Source organism: Ammospiza caudacuta, chromosome 5 (genome assembly GCF_027887145.1).
Source record: "Ammospiza caudacuta isolate bAmmCau1 chromosome 5, bAmmCau1.pri, whole genome shotgun sequence".
In the NCBI taxonomy this organism is placed as follows: Eukaryota; Metazoa; Chordata; class Aves; order Passeriformes; family Passerellidae; genus Ammospiza; species Ammospiza caudacuta.
The window spans coordinates 33,096,804-33,124,148 of record NC_080597.1 but is presented as its reverse complement, the minus strand read 5'-3'; the positions used below and the strand labels follow the sequence as shown (position 1 = coordinate 33,124,148).

Genomic DNA, 27,345 nt, shown 5'->3' with positions numbered 1-27,345 from the left:
GTAAGCACTGCAATTTGCGTTTCCAGTTCAAATCGCGGCAGATATGGTGCCCCTCAAAGCCACTCTCGGGGGGTTTACTGCGTGCCCAGCGCCCCCTGCCTCCGCAGGTGCCAGGGAGCGGCTCGGTGCCCCCGGCTCACGGTTCCGTCCCGCAGCGGCCGCCCGGGCAGGCCCCGGTGACTGATCGGGGCGCCTCGTCCGCCCCTCCGGGCCGCCGTAGCGGCGGGAGCGGCGCGCGGGGGCTGCCGGGACGGGGCGTGTGAAGTTGGGCGCGGCGCGGCAAGTGGGGCCGGGAGCGCGCGCGGGCCGGGGAGTGCGGCCGGGCCCAGCGGGGCGGGCGGAGCCGGGGCCGGGCCGGTCCCTCAGGCGGCGCTGGGCCGGGCCCAAGGGCGAGCAGCGGGGGCTCGGCCCGGTGCCCGCCCCGCCAGGTGCGCAGCGCCGCGGGAAGAGTGCGGGAGCGGGGCCGGGCCGGGGCGGTGGCGATGCCGAGGGGCGGGTGCGGCTGCTCCCGCGGCCTCCGGGGCTGAATTGCGGGGCGGGAAACAAGCTGTGAGCGAGGAGCGGCTCCGCGGGCTGCTGCCCAGGGAAGGCGTATGTGGACCCTGAATTTCTTGTGTAGTTTTGTGAGTCTTAACAGTCCCGGCAGTGAGAATGAATGGCCTAAAGGTGTGTGGAAATGTCCCGCAAACTTTGGCTAAGGGCTGCTTGTGTTTTCAGCTGAAGTGAAGGCTCACAGTTTACAGTCCTCATCTGTTGATAATTTAAAATTATCAGGAATAAAAAGCTGAGAGTCAGCGTTTCAAACCAGGCACCGGTTAACCTGGCTTTAAGTCTTAAAAGGTGTCAGTTAAAATAAGTAGCAGTACATTGTTCCTGGACTTTTTGCTTCGTAATAATTGTAAGGTGCGATGAAAGGTGGCTCATTGTCGCTCGTATTCTACTGTCAAAGGTTTAGTCTGAAGGGTTCTCGGATGCTTTCTTTGGAGTGGTGAGATGAACGCTAAAGTGAGTCCCTGAGGTCCGTACTGCCGCCTTGCCCTGCAATAGTTTGATTCTGGTTTGTAGATCCCCATCTGCTGGTGGGAAATGGGTCCTTCGGATACTCAGGGCTTCCTGGTAGGCAGCTGCGAGCTGTGGAGATGAAAGCTTCCTTTTAGTCGCTTGGTGCCATAGAGGGGCTGGCTTTGTGAAAAAGAAACCATGCATTTCCTGCCAGAGTTCAAGCAGCAAAAGCTTGGAGTGGCTGCTGCTTTCACTCGTGTATGCAGCTGAACGGTACTAACTGTTTAACTCTCCAAGTAAATGTTGCTGGTATCAAGAAAATGTCAACTGTACCATTTAAAATTGTCATTTTGAATTGTTAGGTTGCCTGGTTTATTTTTTTATTTTATATATTTTCACTTACTCATTTATTTTTGCCAGAACAGGTGCAGCCATGCAAGAAAGCATACGTTTTGCATCATCAGGAGATGACGTTAAAATATGGGATTCCTCATCTTTCACTGTGGTGGAGCAGTTCAACCCACATACACCCTCACATCCAGTCAGTTCACTGTGCTGGGCCAGCAATAGTATCCTTTACAGTTTCAGTCATATTTCTGTGGGTGTTCTGCAAAATTCCAGTGTTTTTTCTTTCCTTTTTTTACTGAAGTGTTTGTAAAGCACAGGCCTGACATGTTTTGAATTCTCACATAAAAATGTTTGTTTATGTTTTGGGCAAAGTTTTGCAGTTCCTGGTGCTGAAGGGATTTATAGAATGAGTTCATGATGGCAAATACTTCTGAAGAAGTTTCTCATCTTAGGAGCCAGCACTTTTGGCTGTAATATGCCTGAATTTTCTGCCAACTGTAAAGCTTACTCATATTTTTCTTCAGTAGTTGATTATGATACTTGCTTTCAATACAGTGCTTAATTAACTGACAAGCTTGAGCAAAGCAACTGCTGGTGTCATAAAATTCTGTACATAGTATAGTGAGGAAAATTGTAATCAAAGATTTTTTTTTGGTAGGACAGCTTCTTGTTGATTCTGATGGTCTTTGATAATGTTCACTTACCTCTAAGCACTGGTTTTCTTTCCATTGCTTGTAGCATTTGGAGAGGAAGCACAAACATTGTTGTGTAGGATAACACTCATGGGATGGTGGTGGTTTGTCATCAAAATGGATCTGACCCTTTTTGGTCTTCCACCTCTGACTTGGAAGCCAGGGAAGTCTTGGATAATATGAGGGGCCAAGTGTTTCATGAATATAAGAAATCTCAGTGGGCTGTGAGGAGAACGGCTTGTGTGGCTGTCACGGGAGAAGATGGTAATGCCTCATCTTGATGTAGAAGGGAGACAGGATGCTGTCACACAGCATATGAGTCCTGCAAGTTCTGAATGTCTGTCCTCCAAGTTAATGTATGAGAAAGAAAGTTACACCAGTTGGAAGACAAATGAATGGTTTAGCTATGGAGCTTGCAGAGAATTTCAAACACAGATGTAATGTTTTCATGTGTATGCATACCCATTTGTATGTGTTTAGTAAACTTTATCTACAGTCAGTCTGTCCTACATGCTTTCTTCTACCAAGTCTCCTCTTCATCTCCCAAGACTGAAACATTGAAGTACTTTATAGACTTGTCAGCTTGTTAGGGATAAAGCATTAGTTCTGGTTACACATAGTTCTGTAAAATTATACAAAAGTGCCTTAAAATAATGAAAGCAGTAGCAAGCGCTGCTGTGCCTGCTGATTCTGTTGTGTTAAATCCAGCCAATTAACCTGTGTTGTTCTTTAATGAGCAAATACAAAATCACAATGGGCATTGGCCAGAACTGAGTGATTACTCTGTTTGGTGGCAGTGCAGATGCAGTTTTCCTGCTCTGTAATTCTATAAATGTTCTTATTACTTTGGGGTACTTGGTTTCATAAAAGGTTCTTTTTGGGCTTTTGTTTTCTTTTCTCAGTACAGAGTGGGAGAAACTGGCAAGTGCTCTTTGTACTCTAGAAACTGTGTAGTGAAGTAGTCTAACATTTGTCATGACCAGGACCGTTCTTTAAATCCATAGTCTGCTAACAGCCACAGACATTCCTTTGAACTAGTGATAAATGGGGCTCTTACTTGAGGGTGTGGGGAAGCAGAATTGTAGACTGGAGAAGCTGCCTTAGTGGTAAAGAGCTCTTAAATAATACCTGGCAGATATTTCTTGTCTTTTCTATCAAAGAAATTGCTGTCTGTCTTGTACTGGCAAGTAAAAGCTGCAGTTAATTCAAGAGCTTCTTAATGAAAGCTTGGAAAATAGCCTTATGTTTCTGTTTCTAGGTCCCTTCAAGGTCCAGTGCTTCAGACTGTCTAGCCAATCTGTCTTCTATTCAATAAGAGAAACTTCCTGTTGCTTTTATTAATCACCAGTATCCTACAATTATGTTCCTTAACTTGTGACAAAGATAGATACCTGGCTACTGCTTCTGCTGCTGGTGATAAAATAGTTGTTTCAAGCTGTAAAAGCAAACCTGTCCCACTCTTTGAAATAGCTGAAGGAGTAAGTATGAGTAATGCCTTCCCTCATTTTTTCCCCAGTTCACCTGATATCCTGTGTGTCTCACATCTGTTCTGCATATTGGGATCAGTGTAATTTTAGTATTGTTAGAATTATGACACATACATAAAAACATTTCCTCGTGTATTGTAAAACACATATAAAGAGTGGGGGCAATAGTGCTTTTAAAATAGTTCTGTCAGTAAGAAGATACAGATGCAGTTATGCAAATGTGATAACTTGAGGCAGTCAGTGATTCAGGTGTGATCTAATGTGTAGGAGATGGAATAGCTGAAATTTGAGCTTCATTTTCCAGCTTGAGCTGTCAGTATTATGCACGCCTATGAAATGTACACTGGAAAACATAAGAGTCTGTGGAGGGGTTGTTCTTGGACCATATATGTGCCGGCTTGTATTGCAAGAAACAAGAGAATTTGTGTTGTGTTCAAGGCTTTTTTTTTCTCTCTAGTTAAAAGGAAGTGTGGCACTTCAAAAAGCTGGACTTGGTTGTAGAAGAGTCTCTTCACATGGTCACCTAAATAGCTTGTTAATGTTCTAAATAATTCTAATTATTCTCCTTGGATAGCTGTTGTAATGCTAGTCTGGACTGGAAATTTTCTGTAAAGTTGTTCAAACCTTGCTTTTAGAGTGCTGAAGCAAACCCTTTCAAAGGTGGAGTGTTTGTCCTGAAGATTTCACTAAATTTGACCTATAACTAATGCAATCCCTTGCAATTTTACCATGTCAATAATTAGATGGACTTGTTTTTCTTCACTCAAATTTTGAAAACTTAAAAGTGAATTTTCAATGTGATGGAACTGAATAATAATTTGTCCTCAATGTAGGCCTGTCATTAAGATTGACCTTTTTTTTTAAAAAGCTGGTACTTCAGTGATTATTTTAAAAGAACCACTTAACTGAATTATGAGGTGTGCTGCTATAATATTCCCTGTAATGTTCAGGGAATGTGAAGTATGTAACTTAGACAACTTCTTAATTTTCTTTTAAGAGTTTTATTTCTTTAACTTAGGATTTCTTTAAAAAAAACTGAGTACCTGAATAAAATACTATGATTGCTCTTTACGGAGCTATAATTTAAAGGGAAAATGCATATTGGAGGAAAAGGTGCCAAAAAATTTAAAATGAGAATGGGGAAATGCTAGTATGTGAAGGTTTATTAATTAATATACTTACTTCTTGAAGTATATTAAATATATGTCCAAACTGGACTTGATTTTAAATGCCTTTTGATAGGAAATGGCTGTGGAGTATGAATAGGTCTGTCTGTCATTGGGACTATTTGTACTGATGAAAATGGAAATGCACATCAATATGCTTTGAAGTAGATTTGAATAAATCCCTTAATTATCTTTAGCATACATTTTCTTCTTTCTCCATTAGGCAAAACAGACATGTGTGGGCTTGAATTCTAGTTCTTCATATCTTGTCAGTGGAGGCCTTGATAACACAGTTAATATCTGGAATTTGAAGTCCAAGAAGATTTACCGCAGCCTAAAGGTAAGTTTGGCTGAGGAAGAGCTGTAGCTTTCCACTCCCAGGTTTTGCTGCCAGCTGTAAAAAATGTACTTTCTCTAAGTCTGGTGTCTGTCTGGATCAAGGTCACAGATAGGAGCTAGCACGCACCTGGGTCTTGTTCAAGTTTCTGTTATTTATGTGCTATAAATAGCAAATTTAACGAACATATGTAACTTGGTGTTTTCAGAGGACAATTCTGAAATTAAAATTACAATTTACATTTCCAGAATAGACTTTTTTTTTTTTTTTTTTGGTGTTGTCTGATGAGGATTTTTTCCAGGAGTTTCATTCCAAGTAATTGCTGGTTTTGATACATTGAATGAGAAGACACTTCTCTATTTGTGGAATATTGTAGCAGAACTAATGTTGTGCAAAACTGGGATGGTTGTCTTCTAACTGATCCAGGATGAATTCTCTAGAACTTTTTTATGATGCACAAAAGCGTAGGGTAGTTTAGTATCTTTCCCACATCCCTTCAGTAGATGGCTTGCCCTTATTTAGCAACTCTGTTTTAAGAGACTACGAAACTTCAGCTTTGATTTATCCTTTTTTTCTTGAACTTTCAGAGTTACAGTTGGAAACAAAACCTCTAGGTATCCAGAACAATACTTAAATTCCTAACTTTTGGGTTAGAAGTACTTCATTGTCCTCCCCTGTGTAGGAATATAGGGGAAAAAACATGTACATATACACAATATCATCACTGCAAATGACTGTACTGAAAAGCTGGTTGGTAAATGTGTTAGGTCTAAAAGTGACAGAAGAGGAAGTTGTCAGTAGTACATCAGATTAACAGGAAGTATATTCAAGTATCTATGCAAGTATCACTGCTTTCTGGGAGACTTCACTTTTAAAATAATGTTCATAACACCTGTAGTACATATGTCTGTGGTTGTCATATTAAAATATTGTATAGAATTATATGTTCATCTTGACTAATTTATGGAGGTCACCCAGTGGAAACAATCAGAGGGTGGTTCTGCTTGATGTTTGGTACGTTTTGCTGCTGTTTCCTGTGATATTCCGTAACAACTGTTACATCTTTCAGGATGTCACAGATAGTCAGAAAAAATCAGCTGAATTTTTTTGCAAAAGCTTAAATTCGGAAGAACGTCTTTGACACTCTCCCTCTAACCTCCCTTTTCCACAGGAACATAAAGATGAAATCACGTGTGTTGCATATAATTGGAATGATGGCTATATTGCTTCTGGATCTTTGAGTGGTGAAATCATCCTACACAGTGTTACCACCAATTTCTCAAGTAGTCCCTTTGGTTATGGCAACAGACAGGTAGGCTATCTATGTTAAGTTCCTTTCAGGTACTGAGCTTAATTTGCAGTCTTTAGAAATTGAAAGTACAATTCAAGTACAATTGAAAGTATTAAGAGCTTTTAAGTTTTGATATTCTGTTTCATTTTAATTTTTAAGAGTGCCCTTAAGGAAAGGAGGAAGCAGACTGCTGTGTGCATTATAGCCTTAAATACTAGGTAGCATTGAAGTACAAATTTCTCAAGTGCCATTTTTTCTATACAGGTTACAGCAAATTTTACTTGGTAGACACTAGCTCCTCAAGAACAAACTTTTAGATAACTTAGAAGTGATTAAAGCACAGTTGGCTTTACAAACCAAAACAGAATTTCAATTCACCACTGAGTGTATATTGTTGCAGAGGGCAAAGACCATGCAGTCTGGGTTCTAACTTATTCAAAGCTATCTGTACTGGAGGGGTGAATACAAGTCTGTATTTGGAAATAAGTTTATTTAATCTGGAGGTTAAAATTGCACAGATGCTCAAAGAGAAAAGTAATGAGGTTTAATGTTACCTACTTAGGTGTTTAGTTAGTATTTGGGAGAACTAGTTTGAAGGAAGATGGTGCACAAGGCAAACACAAAGCATATGTACTACCTGAGGACCTTGGTAGGGTTTGCCAGTGCAAATCCTTCCTGCCTACTCAAAAGATATTAAAAGAATTAGTGGGTATCACAAGGGAAATTCCTTGATACAAGAGCATTTGTAGTAGTAAATGAGCTGTGTTGTCCCTCTGGAAATTCCAGTGTGTGCTCTTAGTGAGAATTGTCTTGTCTTATGGATAGCCATGTATTTCAGTTCTAGGCATGCTTTCATTTGTTACTGAATCATTTTTACAGAGGTAGGGGCTGCCTGGGGGATGCAGAACTGTTGTTTTGGTCCTAAACCTGACCTTTAATGTTGCAAGGAATGCTGAAGTTGTGACTTATTCCTTTTCTGTTACTGCAACAGCTTTTTCATTCTTAGGTTGCAGATAGTGTCAAATTAAATTCTTCCCCTGTCTCACATGAACAGCGTAACATGGTGAAAAATCTCTTACAATCTCACAGCATCTCGGGAATTATGGTATACTTTCTGATGAAAAATCTCTGTGAAGTTTAAACTATTTCTGCTCCTAGGTGCTGCAGTGGCTTTGATCCATCACCAGTCTCATACTTATATTGAAGCAAAATCGTACTTCATACTTGGTTTGATCTTAAAAATCCATCTCTATAGTCAGGTCATTTTTCTGACTTGATTGTTACAATCTTGAGGAATGTGTATGTGAGGCAGGAGCAGGGAGGTCCATGGCTGGATTGTGGAGCTGAGGTGAATATCCAGAGTGCAGACTATGCTGCTAATTAATTGGAAAATGAAGAAATTCTTGTGAGGATGATTTGCATGAACCTGATTGATATATTCAGTTCTTTCTACCAGAAAGTGATTAGGAGTAAGAGATATGCCATAAATAACTGTTTTGTCAGATGAAATCAAGAAGTCTGCTGCAAAGCTGAGTGACTTTTAGGATGGATAAAGCTATTCGATGTGTTAAAGTAATTGCAAACAGAGAGCTCCTGTTCACATTCTAAAGGGTCTACAACATTTTCTTAGGGAGGGCAGTTATTTGATTATAGCTTTCATTTAAAGTGGAATTGAGCTATGATTTTGTAATGAATTGGCTACTTGGATGTCCCAGTTTACCAGCTTGTCTTTGGTCCTAAAAATGTTCTTTGCTTTTATGTGCAGAAATGTCTTTATTATTGTTTTGGATTTTAATTGGAGAATTGGAGAATTGATTCTACAGTGAAGAAAATATCTGAAGACTTGTGTAATTCTGTTAAATTTAAAAAGCCTTTACTTGATTTATAGCTTAGGGGCCGGGTTTCCTTAGGAGTAAACTTGAATAGATAAACAGTGTATTTTACTGTTTGATCCTGGTACTAGTATTGTGGCTTAGGAAGGGTCACCATTCCATAGTGACTTTTTTTAGAATTGAGGAATGTGAAGTCTACCTAACCTTAAAAATTTTAGCTTGTCTGTTTTTGATTCAGCATGCTGGAATGTAGTGTCTGTGCCAGTTAATTTCTCGTGTTGTGTAGGTTCTACAAGTAGTCGAATAGCCCAAGGTTGCTGTGCTTTCTCTGACTTTAAACAAAATTCTTTTCATAGGAGCATTGGCCTGTAGTCTGTTAATTGATTTTAATTTAGAACACCTTTGTGTTTTATTAGAATTGAGTTCTTGCAGAGCTGTTTGCAGATCCCATAATTTGTCTTTGCTATTGGCATTCATTTAGACTACCAGATTCTTGTCTGCTTGCTGTTGTGAGGATAAATTAAAGTTTGTTTCAAAATACAATGTTTGTTCAAGTCTTCACTGCCTGGTGCAATTCTCCTAGCAACAGGATTTAGTGTAGCTGTTTGAACAGCTGGCTGATTTGTAAAGGAGTGTGATGGATTCTGGCTACTCCATATAGTGAAAAGTTTGTCAGCTTTTAAAGCTAAAACTGGGGAGCAATGATAATATGGGGAATGTAGGCATATGAAACTTGCCCAGACCTGTAAGATTAAAAGGATAAAGGAGGAAAGGAAGTAGCTGACTTGGTAGGATAGCAAAGAAGGTTTGAGAAGAGCTAAAAGCAAGTAATCTTGATGGGCAGAAGGAGAGGAGTGAGAAAATGAAACATGAGCAGATGCCAGGTCAGTAAGGAGGAAGGTATTAGGAGGTGAAGAATTGAGAGGACTGCGAGGGTCAGGAATATTTCCCATGGGGATCCTGTTTGTAATTAAAGCTGTTACTCCTGAATCTCTCAGTATTTTTTTCAATGTGAGAAAAATGATGATAATATTGTGACCAGTAGAGGACCATATTAATGATGAAGAGTCGTAATCTTTCCTATTTGAACGTGCAGTTGAAGGTGCCACCTCTTTAAAGCAGGTTGAATCAATTTGGCTTCCAGCAAGACACACAAGTGCTGGAAGTGATGCTGGAGAAATATGAAGCAACACACACCTCCATCAAAAGGAAGTTAAAGACAGAAATAGGATAAAGGCCAGCACAATCCATTGTGTGGTGTGGTCTATACCAGAATAAAATAGCTTTTTGAGAGCATTTTCTGGCAAATTAAATATTTCAGCACTCATTGGACTGGACTTGAGTAAAGTACTTGATTCAGTGCTTTGTGAGAAAATACTAGATAGGATGGGTAAGAAACTCAGTATATTGATAAATCAAACAAATATTTTCTTTCTTTATCTGTGTGTTTAATATTTTCAGTAATGCTTATGATAGTAGAAGTAAGGTCAGCAGAACTGAGGAGGGGTCTGGAGTGCAGGTCTTGTGAGGAGCATCTGAGGGGGTTGGGGTTGTTCAGCCTGGAGAAAAGGAGTCAGGAGGGGACCTTATTGCTCTCCACAACCACCTGAAAAATAGGTACTAGCAAGATGGGGATTGGTCTCTTCCCACAGGTAACAAGCAGTAGGAGAAGAGAAAATGGCCTCAAGTTGCACCAGTTTAGATTGGGTATTAGGACAGAATTCCTCTCTGAAAGGGTAATGAGTGAGGCATTGAAACAGGCTGCCTAGGGAAGTGTGGAATCATCGTCCCTGAAAGCATTCAAGAAATAGATAGCATTTAGGGACATGGTTTAGTGGTGAACATGGCAATGCTGGGGTGAGGCTTGGACTTGATGGCTTTGAGATCTTTTCCAGCCTTAACAGTTCGATGATTCTAGGTAGAGCTATGATGAAACCCAGTGGGAAGACATTTGCCAATAAGAGGATTGTGTCAGTATCAAAAAATGATTGAAACTATAGACACAGGAATAACTGTGACAGAGTAGAAATCAAGATACCGGATTTAGGAGACAACTGAGGTTCCTATTAGAATAGGATTTAAAAATTCCCAAGGGAAAGGAGTTGGATTTCTTAATGTAAATGACAGTGACTAAAACATTCTCAAATAAGAGCCAAATATTTTGAGGAACATAAAAGATTTTAGTTGTCCATATTCAAGAAAGATTCATACTGGGAGAGTTGCAAAAAGACTGATGGTACTGAAAAAACAGTCCTGGAGGACTCTCATTTTTTTAATATGCAAAATAGAGCCCAGAGGAGGGTGAGTTTGCTGTTCTTTAAAACAGGATAGTAGCACTGGGGAGTTAGGAAACTGTTTAAGTGTAAGGGTATTATGGTCCCAGGAGTGAATAGGTACAGCTGGGTCATAAGTAAAATTAAGCAGGAAATTGAATACTGTAGTATTAGAGCAGTGAGCTTCTGAAACATCCTCCGAAGCAATGTGGTGGAAACAAAATAGCTTTTCTGAAAGGCAGGTTAAGTTCCTGGTTCTGCTATAGCAAGACTGCTTGTGATAAACCTCACATGTTATCCTCTTCTGTGGTCTTAGTCCACAGGTTGAAGTCAGTTCTGCAGGACCTACATACCTGCTTAACTCTGGAGTCAGGGTGTCTTATCAAACTGGCTAATATCCAAGTACCTCAAGGGGAATTAAGTTTAACATTCTTGGCAGAAGACTAGTTGGTGAACTAATGTACCTTTTCACTACTTAAATTTTAGATGTGTTGTGGGGATTTTTTGTATGAAGGCATGATATTTGCTGAAAATTTGAGAAACTTTTCTGGATGTTTCATTTTTCTTCTGCTTAATTTTGCTGATCAGCTCATATGGTACCCCATAATAGTAAAAAAGAAAGTCTCACCCCCAGTAGCAAAAATGGCATTTTAATGCAAAATTATTTTTTCTGGTTTTACTATTTATATTTCAGAGTTGGAGGCCTTTGTAGACTACTTTAAGTTTCTATTCCTAATCTGTTTGTGTCTTTATAAAATAATTTAATATAATATTTAATATTGGTATTAAAATACATTTTTATGTGTGTTTTACAGCCTATTCGACACTTGAAATATTCATCCTTTAAGAAATCCTTGCTGGGCACTGTTTCTGACAGTGGAAATGTAACTCTCTGGGATGTAAATAGCCAGAACCCGTATCATAATTTTGAAAATCCTCATAAAGCACCAGCCTCAGAAATCTGCTTTTCTCCAGTCAATGAGCTGCTGTTTGTAACTGTAGGTTTGGATAAAAGAATTATTTTCTATGACACTTTAGGTAAAAAGTGAGTATATGAAAGACTTTTTGATTTTAGAAGATTCCTTTTTTGGGTTTTATAAACTGAAAAAACATGCCTAATTATGACATGAGTTATTTCATTCAGTCCCCATGCAGAATGGCTGAAGTGGTTGGCATATTGCTACTGGAGAACCTGTCCCATAGTCTGTTTTGCTTTCTAAGTTAACAGACAAACAATTGAAAAACCCCAAGGCATGAGGGAACTAACTGAAGTCCAGTTTATGGGTGATGTTCTCCAGTGTTGGTAGAGAGCAGTTAACTTCTGTGAGGGGCAGTACAGCCTGTGCCAGCCACCTGAGCTTAGCTTGCCTGCTTTTCTAGTTAAGATAAAAGATTTGACTGTGGTGCACAGAACTACTGAGATAAGGGAGAATGCTGGATGAAAAAGCAGGAAGGATGAGAAATAGAGGATGGGATGGCGAGTGGTTTTGTGGGACAGTAGTTTTAGCATGAGTAGTGCTTTTACTCTAGGTCCTCCTAGCAGCAGGAGTCTGTTTGTATTTTGGAATGATGAAGTAGAGGGATGCAAACTAAGACCTGAAGTTTTTCCTAGAGCTGTGGGAGGGGCAGAGTTGATAGGCTTGGGAAGCTAGAGGTTGTATGTAGTGTGGTTGCTGCTGCAAATGATGATACCAGTAAATAATGTTGGTGTTTGCTATTAAGAAGGCAAGGTGATCCTGTCCTCATGAAGTCTTTCAGAGCATATGCAATTTTTGTTCTTGTTAAGCGTGAATGCTTAGTGTAAGCCTAATCCACTGTTTCTTAAAATAGTTCACTGAGTTTACTTGCTACTGGAGAAGTTGAACTACTGACCTGTAGCTGAATTGTGAAAGCTTATATATATGTATATATATTTCTTTTAGATATTCTGTGTTGAAAAGTCCAACTTGTGAATTCTAAAAGATTCATCCTGTCATTTCTCATATTTGAAGGTTACTGAAAACAATTGTAGCTGATTTTCCTCTGACCACAGTAGACTTCATGCCTGATGGTACTACTTTGGCTATAGGATGTTCCCGGGGAAAGATCTGCCAGTATGACTTAAGACAGCTGACATCACCAGTGAAAACAGTTGCTGCTCACAAAGGCTGTGTGAAATGCATACGTCTTCAGTTCAGCAGCACTTTTTCCAAGGTACTTTTATTGTTCAATGTACAGATTAATGAAAGCAAAGCAAAAGTTTAAGTTCTGAAAAAAATTTAGTGTTCACTTTCTAAGCATTACAGCTGCCAACAAAATGGGATCATACCAACATAGGAATTATAAACTGCTTAGTCTTAACTACTCTTTTAGGCGTTGTTAATATGGAATTCCCCCCACTCCTGCCCTCAGTGTAGAAATAAGTGGAACTTGCAGTCTTCTGGGTTTTTTAGTGTGGATATGCTGCCTTTGCAGATCAGCTTATGGCACTTTGGTTATTTGTGGGCAGTAGCAGAAAGGTCTGTAATGGCTCTTCTGCTTAAGGAGAAGACAAAGGGCTGCTCATCTGAAGATATTTTGTATGTCCTATATATGGACTTTTGCTAGCACATATAAACAGTGTAGAAGTTAATTAAATAATAGAGATGATGTAAGAGGTTCTTCCAAGACTTAATTAGGCTCTACTGTATTGAGAAACCCTGTGCTTCCATTTAGGGGACACTGAGAGGACCTTTGAAATGGATTCTTTACCACTCAGAGATTTTCCTTTTTTCTCTAGCACACTTGCTGCTAGTGGTTAACTATTCCTGTAAAATTTGGAGTTCCTAATACTGTAAACTCTTTTTTTCTGCTATGTCTAAACCTGGGATCAAAAATGAATCATGCAGGGGCACGCCACTGTTAAATTGTTGCTATCATTGTGGAGGTCCTCACAGATGTCTCCCATGCTCTTTGAAGTTACATGAAAATACCTTTTTTTGTATTTATAAAGGCATATCTCCTTGGCAACCTTTGCAACTTGAACTGGTTTTTTTACTGTTTTTAAAAAGGAAAGTATATTGTCTTGTTTTTTTACTTTGGGTTGAAGGAATAATAACTTCTCATAATTGGTTCTATTTTTTCTTTAGTCTAACATCACAGGTTCTTCAAATAAACCTATGTCCAAAAGAGTAGAAGTCAAAGCTGGCAGTAATCTTGGAGGAATTCAAAATACTGGCATCAAAAACATTGCCTCTCAAGCATCAGCAGCAGTTTTCTCTCATCTTACATTGACAAATGAGAATAAGGGAGGAGAGATTTTTCAGGAGAAAACAGGTAATGTTGTGTTCCTACTCTTAAAACAGTTGGCATAATGGGGAAGATGGAAGCAGTGTTTTGTGTTTTGACCATTACAATATAAAAATTTCGCTGAGGGAAGGGCATTTGTTAGGAAGTACTGTGTGTATGTACCTGCACATAAAAAATACTTCTTTTCCCTCCCCACTGTGTAACATGTGCTATGAGACTGTAGGAGGTAAATTGGATCCTACTATAAGCTGAAGACACATGAAGTCTTAAAACTGTGGGACTGCCTCCTGCATTCTGACTTCTTGCAGATTATGGTTATGTACATAATGTAGTTTCTGATGAAATGTCTGCGTGGAATGCAGACCTAAAGATTTGTAATTCTTGTAATGAATAGGAGTAGCAGACCTCATCCAAAAAGAAAAAAACAAAACAAAACAAAAACCAACCTAGGAAAACACCGGGAGAAAAAGCAACCTAGTCCAAAAACCCAAGTGACAACTGAACTGTGTTTTTGTGAGAGGCATGATTCCAGTATCACATGGTAGGAAAGATGCTAAATATAGTTGCAAGTATGATTAGTTGTATAACTGTATTTGCTATCTATACCTCTGAAATTAACAACTTCTTTGTAAGAATTCTGAGCAATCCAAAACTGCCTCTGTGTGAAATGTACTCTTAAAATTTTATTTAATTCAAGAGTTCTGAAAATATCAAATCAGTAACACTGCTAGTTTGAGTCTTTGAAAAAATCCTCAATCCATTTTAATGTAACAGCACTTTCCCCCTCCCTTTTAAAAATAAGGAGAAATACATTTAGTAACAGTAATTAGGCAATAAGCCACTGCAGTCCATAGGGATGTGTATTAATGACCTCCCTTGGGTATGCAGTGAAGTATGAGGTGAAGTAGAATGTTTCCTGTGTATGCAAGAACTGTAGCTAATCAACATTACTGAATGATGTGGAAAATTTTATTTTGGTTAAAACATTTATTTATTTTCTTTATTTGAGGATAAAGATGGCAGTAATGGCTGTTACTCCTTAAAGGGGACCGTGCATAATAAATAAATGTTTTAACAAAGTAAAGGCTTACCAAGCAAAACAATTTTCCTTCATCTGAGTATTCAATTTAAAAGTTAAAAACCTCTGAATACTGCAGAAGATATTGTCTTTAAGGTTAAAAATGGGAATGGATAAGAAACCACAAACTTCATTTGTTGTCTGGAATTTTTTCTAGAACCTGTTCAGGGGATTTAACTTTCGAGAAAATAAGGGGCATTCAGTAAAACAATCTGATAACATATTTAAGCAAAATTAAGGCTTTTTGTCACACCTATTTTTAAGGTACAAAAGTATAAATGAAGTCAGAATGTGATGAGAAACTTGGATGTACTTTGAGCTGGCTTCCCATAAACTGCCATTTACCAACTATTCTCTGCTTTAAGTACCTTACTGCATTTGTATTTCTGGGAATGGGTAAAAGTGCACAAGATATTTTGGCCCAGTTTTATGTTACACTTTTTCCATGTAGATCCTCTAAATTCTGATGCACAGGCTGATACTGCACTTCTGATTTGACTCAGTATACCAAGTATTTACTTAACTAGCAAGTGCAATCCTATGTTGGTGTCACAGCTGACACATCTGAAGGAGTGAAAAGTGTAATCTATTAATACATTTAAATGTGAAATTGTAAATGTGACTCAAGTTCCACTTAATGTAAATACTTGGACATGATTAATTGCAGTCACCCACACAGTCATATTTGGATCACTTCAACAAGTAATCCCACCTAGAGAAGTACTTATAGGTTTTATGAACAGTTTGTGAAATTATGAAAGTTATTCTGGTGGTTGTCTGAGCAGTTCAATTCCCTTTCTAAAAACTGTAGTTTGAGTAACTACTGGGGATTTTTTTGGACTTAAGATATGCTTCCATTCTTCAGACAACTGTCCTTGGTACCATGCATATAAAAAGCTTTTTCATTCTTGGATTAGGTCAGGGAAGGGGCTTGAGTTTGAGGGTAGAGTGAAGAAAGGTTTAGGAACAAATTTGGTTGAGTTTTTTTTTTTTTTTTTTTTTTTGCCTGCAATTGTAACTTCAGTGTGATTTTCTTATATTAGAATATGTAAGTTGATTTTCAAATATTAGAAATAAGCAGAGAATATACTAAGTAAGCTTTAAAAAGGTGTTTCATATGATTTGCCTTGGAATGCTTAATGGCCCTAGTACAGCAAATTTTTTTTCTTGCAGAACAAATTTAAATTTTTATTGTCTGAATGTGGTTACCTTATGAGCAGAAGGTGCAGTCAGTAGTTTGACTTCACCTGATGCACCATAAAATTGCTGCACCCATCACATAGATTTCTCTGAGCATGGGTGGGTTCTCCAGTTTTACAACCCTCCTCTTGAGCTTTTAGGTGTAGTCACCTTTGTTGACAGCCCAAATGAACAAGTTAATATTGACCCTCTAAGTGGCATCTGCAGGCAATTCTGAAGTGCTCACTGGGCTTCCCAAGTATCATGGTGTGAGATTGTTTAGCCACAAGGTATGTTATTTTTGGAAAAGGTCAATTACTAATGGAATGATATTGCTCTTTGAAGGTTTTCCCCATAGTTCCAGCTTGGATGTCATTCCCTCTAAAGAAGCAGATCATGGGAAAAGTGCTGAATTAAGTTATTTTGATGATTTGAATCGAAGTAGTTTAGGAGACGTGTTTTCTCCAGTCAGAGATGGTAAGTTACTGATACTGGAATTTGTAAAGCATCATTCCTCTGCATGTAGTGTGACAAAATGTCACTTGTGAGTTACTGACTGTTGTACCTACTTGATATTTTGTCTTTGATTATGAACTTGATGCAGTGATACAAATAAACATTTCATTTGTCTGTGTTTTGCTGTTTTTTAGATATTATTGCAAATAAAGTGGCTGAAGATCCTCAAGGAAATGGTAAGCATATGCCAGTGATAAGTCTTTGGAGGTCTGTGCTAGTTCTCACATGCTGATTTTGTCATACCATTGAAAAAAACAAATGACCAAAGCAGACACTGAAATAACTTTTCTGGGAATTGTCTGGCACATTGAGAATGTGTCAGACGATTCCCAGAACAACACGGTAACAGGAGGTCTAGAGTATGGTCCTAAAGCGATTGGGTTTTTTCCTTTATACAATTTATAGTGATATACAGAATGATTTCGTGCTTTATTACTTTTATAAGGATGGAGGCACCATAAGTTGGATGGAAGGATGTAGTTTTTTGTGGAGTACAGTTTTTGATGACTTCTTTTGTCAATCAGTTTCTTTTGTCAATTTTGTATGAGTGTGCAGGCATCTACTGTGGGATAGATGTGGTGTGTATGTTTATTGACCTGTGTGTGTCATCTTTCCCTTTTCATTTTAGGCTTGGATTTTCCAACCTCCCTGATGGGTTTGGATTTTCTCCCACAGCCAACCGTTGCCTTTCCAGTAAAAAGAAACGTAGTGGGCAGTAGTGTACAAGTGACACAGTCTAGCCCATTACATGCACTTCTGGGATCTCCAATTAAAGAAGAAGAGGAGCATCCAGAGACTGACTCTAAGAAAATAAGTCTTGGAAAACAAGAATCTAAAGACATTTTAAAGCAGGTATTCTTGTTATGAGTACTCTTTTTAGAATCTTGACAGAATATTGCTGCTTGAAGAAAAGAATACTGAATAATGCCCCATCTGATTTTATTTTGCAACTCTGTTCACACACTATTAACACAAATCCATAAAAACTTGTCTGATTTAGATGAATTGGCCTTCAGCAATGGAAGATAAATGTATGTTTGTCTTAAATAAGATCAGGTTACAGAAGTTCCCATGAAACAAAATGGGTAGCCTGAGGAGTATTTAGATTTTTCTAGAAAAAAGAAGAATCGCTGGGTAGTTGCACTAGTATGATTGATTGTTTGTTAGGTCGATTCCACTCTTCTTTCCCTGTTCTCTATCTCCCTCTTTTTCTTGAGATATCTTTGATGTGTCTGCACAGAGCTTAGCTACTTTTGTATTGCTCTTGAGAAGCCTGAGTTTGCTAGGAGTGATACAACTTAGTCACAACATTTTTGATATGAAAATTAGAGGCCCCCGCCTTTTGCACTTACTTCTTTGTGCCCACTTGAGGCAATTTGGAATGTTTTAGCAATCCATTTTTCAAATATCTTGCTAGGAAATGGAAAACATGTATTTCTGAGCAGATTCCTAAAAGGAAAAATGTTTGAAGGTACATTTCGGAAAACTTAGTCATCAAGTGCAATTACACAATTGTAACAAGTAGATTTCATCTTTAAAATAAAAATAAAATCTTTCTGTTGTCAGGTTTCAAAATCAAGCTTACCAAGCACAGAACCTTCTCCACCATCATCTACTCCTGATACAAATGAGAAACAAAGAACAAAGAATATTCAGGCCCATCCTGCATATGATCTACCAGTAAATGGTACTACCTCAACAAGTAAGTTGATAATTTTGTCCCAATTCTAGGTGTGACTGATTGTAAACTGACATGAAATCTGATACAATGGACTTGATCTCGGTTCTTTAAATCAAGCCAGCCCTCCTAAAATGTCTCTAGTTGCTTCTGGAAAGATTAATTCTAAATCAGATTTTTTTTTTTTTTTTTTTTTAACCGAGCAATATTTGAGGTAGAATTAATTAAATAATTGGTTTTTTAAAAGTAATGCAGTGATATGAGTGGTTTTTATTTGTCATGAGGGTTCTCAGTATTTTATTTTCAATTGTAAAGGTTCAAAGATAACATCATCTGTCACTGCTGGCGTTGCAAGTTCGTTGTCAGAAAAAATAGTAGAAACCATTGGGAGTAGCAGACCGAATGCACCTCTGACAGCAATTCAAATCAACTTCATTCAGAATATGATACAAGAAACAATGGATGACTTCAGGTACTGCTGTTCCTGCAGAGTGTTTTGTTTTCAATGACATGTTTTCTTAATGAGGTGTTTCAGCATCTGCTCAAACAAATTTCTCTTTGGATTAGAAAATTACACCATTTATAGCCCTATTTTTGAAAAACTAGGTATGAAACTTAGTTTTTAATAGCTCTGATGACTAATTAGACTGATGGCTCTGAGGGCTGTTGGTGTATGACTTTGCTGATGTTTCCAGAATGAGTGAATATTTCTCAGATGGTAAATTTAGTCTGCATGGCAAGGTCTCTACTCTTTTCCTGAAGCCTTGCACTGATTTCTTTTCCTCCTTGCTTGTCTCCCTATCCCAGCAGGAGAAATTTCAAGTTGACAGTGAGGAGAATTTTACATAGCCAGTTGACTTGTGTTGGCTTTGATTGTTGGTATCTTGGCATGTGTAAGGTGAAACAGTGTGTGTGTATTTCTACCGGTGGAGCTTTCATTGAAATAACATCTGTGCTGTAAGTGATGGTTGGTGTCAGCTTGCTTTGTGGATATCTAAGCAACATTCCAATTGTCTTGAAGGAAGTCAAATCAGCATGGTTCTATTTAGAGTGGAGTTGGAAGAAGGTGAAGAAGTTAAGAGAATTTTATCTAGGGCATCACTTCCCAGCCCGTGTTTAAGATGATGTAGGTTGAAGGGAGATAATGGAGAAGAATTGCAGGGCAGGGGAACTGCTGCTGTCTTGATGAAAAAAAGCAAGGCAAAACTAGTTTAGTAGGTCTGTGTACCATGGCTGTTCTGTATCTGCCAACAGAAAAAATACATCCAATGTTATTTAATGTCTTTACATAATTTAGTATGGTAAAACTCCCCTGGAATTTTTTGGTAATAAACACACATCTGATGAACACATGAATTGATGTAACTTAAAATGCAGTCTATGTGTTGCAGATGTGTTCTTTTTAAAATCTATGTTCAGGCACCCCAGAGTTAGAAGTTATGTGTGCCAGCCTTTTACTTCCAGTGCTTCAGATCTGGAGCCTTAAATATTGTGTTTCTCCTCTGACTTATATTTTCTGGAGTGGCTGGAAGGCTCTGCTGGCCCTTTTCCCAGTTTTAATTGCAGATACGTTTAAAGTGATTATGAAAGATTGTTAGCACTTTGGTTTTACTAGTTGGTCGTGAACCTTAGTAAACAACTTTTTATTGTTAGTACTAGTGGTCAGTAAGAGGGAAGGGAACTGTTGTAAGCTTCCCATTGATGTAACTACCTTTCATCTGCTGGAACCTGAGGAAAGGATTGTTATGTTCTTTGCCTGAAATTCATTCCTCTTCAAGTAAAAGGGGAGCAAAACCATGAACCTTCAGGAAAGGACCAGGAATAATATATAATTCATTTGGTTCCAAAAGGATGTTTGTTTCTTGATCTCCCTGTCTTTGGGAGACAACCTACATCTTTGGATTTATAGGATGCTAGCTGGCATCTATACTTGATACAGTGAAGAAGATTGTCTCCAGCAGGAATTCTGTAGCACAATAATCTGTGGAAAGAGAAAGTGGTAGAGATTGCCTTTGGGTTTGCTGTATGTTTGAGGAAAGGAAAATGAAGATCTGTGTGTGTCTACTAAAGAAACACCTTACTTGGTCAGGCCAGTGGTACCCATGGTGCAGTACTCGGTCCCAGACAACTGCACTGTGCTGCACTGTTCAGGAAGAACTTGTCAGCTTGCTGCTTGTCTGTCAGCTGTTCTCCTTGTTCTTCCTCAGCTTCTGGAACTGTTGTATTAATGTCATGATCAGAGGCTATTTTCTAGGCTGGTTTTTGTAGTGTGGAATGGTTGCCCATGAATTAACAAATTCATGTCCGCTTCGCAGACAGCACTGCCACTGCTTTTTATATAGATTAACATTGATCATTCCATTATTTTGAGAATAATGTATAACTTACCACAGTTGATGTTTTGGGCCCTTAAGACTGTTGAAAGGCTTATACTGAAAAGGTGGATCTTCAAGTAGAGATAAGTATCTTTCTCTGCAGTGCTTATCATCAAGGGACTGAAAATTAGCTTTGAATGGTAAAAATGAGAGGAGCTTATAGCTTGCAAGTGAAAAAGAATCTTGATATCACCATGTATATATTTGTGTTTCTAAACTGAAAAGTCTTGCATCTTCTTATGTGCTGAAAAAAATGGTACTTATAAAAATCAATATCATAACAAAAGTATTCCTAAATAAGCTGTAGAAGATTATGTTTCATGGTCTAAGGGTTTCTAGACTTTAGATGAGAGTGAAGGTGAGGAATTGTTGAGTTTTGGGTGCTGAGGGTATGAGAGAGACTGCTTCCTAAGTAAGTCTAAGCATCTTCCTTTTGCAACTCTTCCCCCAGAGAAGCATGCCATCGAGATATTGTGAATTTGCAAGTGGAGATGATCAAGCAATTCCATATGCAGTTGGTATGTACAAGGACCATGATGGGAAATGTATTCAGTTTTCAGTTTTGGTAATAGTAAGGCATGCCATCTTCTCTCAAAACAGAAAATCTATTTTGTTTATTAAGACCGAGAAAGGGAGGATTTCATGTGAAGGAAAGGGGAAAGCATGAATGGGAATCTGTTAAATTGTTTTTTCTTTGGTTAATAAAGGGACTCTAGGGGTTGAGGAGGTATGAATTCCATATTTCAGGAGTTATAAAGGCTGGGGTAAGGAAAAGGTAGATGGAATTCAAATAGAAAGCTTCACTTTTAGGTACTGTATACATACTGAGCTGTTCTTTATTCTTTAGCTTCACCTTTTTATGAATCTTTGTTCTTTTGATCTGCATTAAAAAGACCTTGTCTGGGTTCTGAGCATTTTAATGGAATCTGCATTAGTAGATTCTCATCCTGAAGAACTGCAAAATATCCTTTGATAAAATATTCACTAATGTATTAATGATCAAAATACTGTATGTCAGCTTAAAAGGGAAAATCTTACTTTTCTTATCAAAAGTTTTTAAAAACAGAATTATCTACGTTATTTCATTTTTAAAAGAAATATGAAAGCCAATAGGATAAAACTGGAATTATTAACTTTATTACTACTGATTGAGACTTTTTTCTTTTCTGTAGAATGAAATGCATGCTTTACTTGAAAGATACTCTGTAAATGAAAGCTTAGTAGCTGAAATTGAGAGACTGCGAGAAGAAAACAAAAGACTGAGGACTCACTTCTGAAAGATTCACATTGCTGATTTTATCAGAGTGAACTCACTACAGGTGGTGTTTTGGCTCTGACAGATCATCTGTCATCACTGAAGTATTGTTTGAAGACCTGTTATTATTTTGAACGTGAATCTGTTCTTCTAAATAACTGGTGTAAGATACTTTGTGTAATTATGAAATTTGTAGCAGATAGGCAGTGTGTAAAGAACATTTGCATCCTCATGCTGACCACCTTGCAACACAGCCTTCTAACAGAAAAACTCCAAGGACAAGTACAGTATTGGAATTTTAGCAATATGTAAAGTGCCTTTTCATAAACAAAGTCAAACCAGGACAGATGCTTTTACTCTAAGAACTTTTTTATATATACCTACTTTTCTATCTGCTTCTTTATTCTACTGCTGTCAGAAGCAATCACTACAGCTTGCCTTTTCAGATACTTTCCTTGAAGAAAAAGAGGAGTGAAAGCTCCTCTTTTGTGCACAACATGGAGTCTTGTTTACAAAGAGCTGGAAAGTACAGTAGTCAGTTAAGTTTGTTCAGCTGGCAACTCTTCTGTCCTGAGTAAAACTAGAGCTTGAAAATACTCCCAAATTCGGTGCCACAGTCTTTCTTATTGAATTCATAAGTTTGTTGTTGTTGCAAATGCCACATCAACTGCACAATGAGATTTTTGTTACTACTTCAGCTATGAATCTAGAATTCTTTTTATTTACATGTATTTGAATGTTGTCATAGCTTGTCTGATTTGAATGCAACTTTAGTCTTCAAAATGTAAGTATATTAATAATATAGCCATTAATAATACAGCAATGTGTAATTGAAGTCTTTCAGTCTGACTCAAGCACCTTTTGGTAGTGAACAACACTTGATATTGGGCAGCTGTGTTGCAGTTTTGAGCCATGTTGGTTTAGGATTATTGTGGCCTTTTTCAGATAGCTGCATACCAAATCTATTATCTTGTATTATTAACAACCATTAAAGAGCAATCATTACTTCAGTAACATAATAGTAGCATACTATTATGTCAACATTTCTGAAATGAAGCTCAGTAGGAAGTTCTGACTATTGAAGTGTATGGGATATTTGGCTTGGCCTTTATTTTGCCAAGAAGACTAAATTAAAACTTCGATTTTAAAATGCTTTAAAAATCAAATGAAAATTGTAAATTGACTAAAAAATTTCTCTGAAAGACTTCTTCTACAGGTGCTTCTTGCTATCTAAGTTTTTCTGGAGGCTTCTTAATTTTCCCACTAATATTTGCTTGTTTTTTCTCACAAATTCAAAACTCAAGTAAAGTCTGAAGAACATGGCAGGTTAATTATTTACAACATCTAGTGTTTAAATTTACAATGACACTCTACTACTAAATGAGTAGATAAGTACATGAAAGCCATAATATATAGTGTAACTTATTTTTATATGTTGCAAAACTAAAGAAAAAGTTCAAACTTGTCTATAACATTTCCTTACTTTTAACTTTTTCTTGAAAAAGAGACTTCCTTTTTTTGATGTCATTTAATGAAAAACAGTCTTCTAGCAAAATGAGGGTGTCCAAGTAGTTTTTAATATTAGGGAAATGACTTTAAATGCCTGTAGTTCTACTGCTTTTAAAAATATTTCTATATCACATATATCATATTGAAAGGAAGCAAAGGAAGTTGGGATTTTTACTAACTTAACACACAATGTAGAGAACTCTTTGTTAAGTTTGTAGGATATGTAAACTTGACACATAGACCAGACAGTTCATGAAGACAGTAGTAGTTGAAGGTAGCAAAAATATCTTGGCATCCTTCTATGTATGCTTTTCAGTGTTAATGAAGTCAGCTTGCATATTTCCATCTCTTGATTTGTTCAAGTTCTGAACTCTTGCTGGTGTACCTGGATGACAGCAGGGAGTTAGACCATTATCTTGGGTATTTTCCTTACAAGTAATTTGTTTTCCTGACACCAAACTGTATAATGTTTTTAATTCCCAAATGGAGTTGACTATAAAAAGAGCGATTAAAAAGATTTTTTGGGCTTTTGTCCATGTCTCAGGATTATTGTAGTGCAAGTGGCCACACGTGTGTGGAGATCCATTCTGCCTATCTCTATAAGGGTGTGTTTTGCCTTGTACACAATCTGATTTGTATGTTAAAATAAAGCTTGTTTCAACCTTTTTGAGAAAAAAACCTTTGGTGACCTGCTTAATAAAGAGAATAATCTGTGTTGTAATTGTTATGCCTCATCAGGCATCGTTTACCTGAAAGTAATTCTGGAGTAATCTCTCTTCTGCCTCTGTGGCTTCATGTAGACCATCCAGTCATTTCCACGGATATGTTCACAGAACCTCATGCTCTTGGAGTAAAAGACAGGTGAGCAGTTCCCCCTTCCAAATTGAAAACTGTTACAGTCATGCCAGAGAGATCATGTTCATAGCTAGAAATCATGTTCAAGCAGATGTTTTGGGCAGGGGGAATAATCTTCTCTCCTAAGACCTCGGCGAGTTGGACATCCTGTGTTTTCTTCATGTTAAACTTACGGACGTTTAATTTTTTAAATTCCCTTCTCTCATGCTAATACAGACTTTCTCTGATGAGAAGTTTGTTTGCAAGGAATGTGGGGTTTGAAAACTGCTTTTGACTAATTGATTTATTCTCCTAAAATGCAAAATGCCAGCATGTTCTTACTTCCTGGCAGCAGTCCTGATACACACGCCATGTTCTTCGTAAGCACGACAAGGATGAATTTGGAAGCTGCACATTGTTCCTCCTGCACAAGGAGCATGGCTTACTAGAACATGCTTTACAGACTGCACTGCCAAACTGTACAGTTGTTTGCCAGCAGACACCCTCCATACTAAAACTTAAGATGCAAAATGGTTGTAGGTTATTTGTAGATAAATGTAACAGGTCTAATACTGCAGAGTGCTCAAGGCTGGCAGGTTCTGTGTCTGTGTTTCCCATCAGTGCACTTGTGTCTGTGTGTCATTATGGTGTACATCAAGAGCTGCACCTTCTGGTCAGGCTGAGTACAGCCATTTTCACATCATCTCAGGCCATGCATCTGGGCGATGCTGATGAACAAATTCTCAGCTGTGGAAACAATCTTGTACTCTTCCTTGAGTGTCCTGTAACAGGCACTGCTGAAGTTACAAGGCCAGAGGGACAAGAGAAAAAAATTCCAAGGTGTTTTCAGGATTAACTGTGAAATTAGCTGTGATTCTGTGTGTCTCTAGCCATGGAAGTACAGACAGTACTTGTGAACTTCACCTTTTTGTATTTGTCTGGCACAGCTATAGAAGGGGAAACTTAACAGTGGAATCATACTCAATAACTAAAAGTCATGGAAAGCACATCTCTCGTTAGCTGATTTTGGCAGTCGAAATGGTGATAGATTTGTGGGACTGAGAGCCACAGTTTTTCAGATGTTCAGATGTGGACAATGTCATATCTAGTATGCTGTCTACAGCAGTTGCTAATAACACTTTTTGTTACATAGCCACTTTTACTAACATTAGGGGCTTATATGAGATGTTTCCATTTTTTGGGTGTGTGGAAAGGTATCCTGGAACTAGAATGCATATGTAATATTTTCAAAATAAACAGAAACTTTTGAGGCAGTGCATATTTAATTACCTGTGGATTATTAAGAGCATCTTTGAGATGGTAGGGGGGTGATGACCCAAAAAAACCTATTCTGGTTCAGAAGGCACTTGATTTTGAGAGCAAGTTAAGAATCCACTAAATCATCAGAAACTTAGACGTTATTTTGTCTTCTCCTGTATATAATCAGCAGCTGACTAAAAATGAAGGAAAGAGAAGTGTAGACTGCTGATACTTATTCCTTAGCCTCATGAGTACTCAAAACATCCAGACCTGAACTCAAGCAGGAAGCAGCATTCCCTCTTCCAGAGAGACTGTATCATGACTGAAGATGTTTGGTGGAGTAATAACTACCCTATTTATTTTGGGACTGTGCCTATGCTGAACCAGTTCAGGCCTCAAAATGTTCTTGCAGCATAAACAAGTAATGCACATGTTGTTTTGGGGCTAAATCATGTTAGAATTTTCCAAGTGTCTGGCTTGGCGCTCTGAAATTGGCTGATGAGTGTTGGAAGGCATCCACTGCCCATCATGTACTAGAACAGGAGTTCTCTGAAACAACTGCCAAGCTTTGTATTAGCAGTTGTCCCATGCAGCCATTGGCTTAGCTGCAAACATAATTTTGGAGGGGGCTTAAAATTGTCATTATACCTCTTGAGGATAACCTGAGATGTGTTCTGGCAGTAGAAGCTTCTGTTGTTCTTACTAGCAGAATATTTGTCTCCCTTAGTTCTATCATGTGTGTGTTGCAGGACAAATGCTCATGCCTTGAGCTCGCTCTCTTGAATTCCTCATTTGCTCTCTCATTCTAGCTAAAAATACCAAGGCTCATATAATGGAAAGTTATTATGGTTCCTTTCCAATATCTTACACCACAAAGTTCTGTCTCTATGGAAATCACTGAGAGACAATGCTTTTTCAGCCTGTTATTTTGCAAGAATGATAATTCTGATTTATTCTTTTCATCCCTACTTGTCCTCTGAGTAATAGAGAAGGAATGAAATTACAGAGAGAAAAGGACGCATGAGAAAAGAACACAATTTCCTATACAGGTTATTTACATGTAAGTGCCTTTACTGGTTATAAAAATACACATTAACTAACACAGGGCAGAAGTGTTCCAGAATTAATTAAAAAAATCGTACTATAAATAAATACTAGTGCTCAGTTGCATTACTGTAACACTACTTACCAGAATGCCTGAATACCCAGAGGTGTCCAGCTGGTGTTATTTTTTATAATTATCAGGTTGCAGAGGGTGAGCTGTATTTTCTGAATAGCAATTCTTCATGTTTTCATAAGGTCTTAGACTGACCAATCAAAAATTATGGCGAACCAATCCGATTCATCACTTTTGAAAGTTTTGGGCTAAGTAGATGGAATTGTCTTCCTAATTTTGTAGCATCTAAACTGAAGCAGTTTTGGGTTTCTGCTGTTCCAATTCTCATCGCGGAACTTTTCTATGAGTCAAGAAGCTGATGCAATTTATCCAAGTCCACCTGGATGAACAAAGATATGCAAGATATATCTAAAGCTTTAAGAGTCAAAGCACTTTGGTCTGCCACTTACTGCCATCCACTCAAGTTTTAAATTCCCAACATTGCACAAGTGTCCGCAGATTTATCCTCTAGTTGTTTTGTTACTGAAATACATCCTCTTGACAAGAGAAGTCAGCAAATTATGGCAAGCTTAAATTAAACAGACCCTCTGTCTTCATGCCATGATACTTAAAATTATTTCCTTTACATATTTGTCTAAAAGAATTGCATGTGGTGCTGGTGGTCACACTCCTGCTTGTCCCCATTGGGTGGGGAAAAAAAGTCACTGCACTGTGTCCAAAATACTTGTCCCCAGAGTCCTATCTCTTATCAGCTCCTCCAGCTTTGAGGAAGCTGTTGACTCCCAGCACTCAGCAACTGCAGAAGGAATTACAAGTCTCCTTCCCTGGGAGGCATTTGGCCCTTCTCCT

At 38.2% G+C, this 27,345-nt stretch overlaps 1 protein-coding gene across 1 annotated transcript; it reads left to right on the top strand.

The window, feature by feature from the left end:
• Positions 1 to 289: 289 nt before the first annotated feature.
• Positions 290 to 23,991, top strand: NEDD1 (NEDD1 gamma-tubulin ring complex targeting factor). The gene is made up of 15 exons (XM_058804848.1): positions 290 to 428; positions 1,428 to 1,571; positions 3,426 to 3,520; positions 4,919 to 5,035; positions 6,204 to 6,344; positions 11,244 to 11,473; positions 12,420 to 12,621; positions 13,536 to 13,722; positions 16,298 to 16,429; positions 16,603 to 16,644; positions 17,097 to 17,320; positions 18,035 to 18,170; positions 18,462 to 18,618; positions 20,973 to 21,039; positions 21,694 to 23,991. Exons 2-15 carry the CDS (start codon positions 1,436 to 1,438, stop codon positions 21,796 to 21,798), a joined length of 1,971 nt encoding a protein of 656 aa, XP_058660831.1. The 5' UTR covers positions 290 to 428; positions 1,428 to 1,435; the 3' UTR covers positions 21,799 to 23,991.
• The last annotated feature ends 3,354 nt before the right edge of the window (positions 23,992 to 27,345 follow it).

Coding starts and splice junctions, on each gene's coding strand:
- NEDD1 (XM_058804848.1), top strand. CDS start 1,436: ATGCAAGAAAGCATACGTTTTGCATCATCAGGAGATGACGTTAAAATA. Junction 1,572..3,425: donor ACTGTGCTGGGCCAGCAATA/GTATCCTTTACA, acceptor CTTGTGACAAAG/ATAGATACCTGGCTACTGCT. Junction 12,622..13,535: donor TCAGCAGCACTTTTTCCAAG/GTACTTTTATTG, acceptor TTTTTTCTTTAG/TCTAACATCACAGGTTCTTC.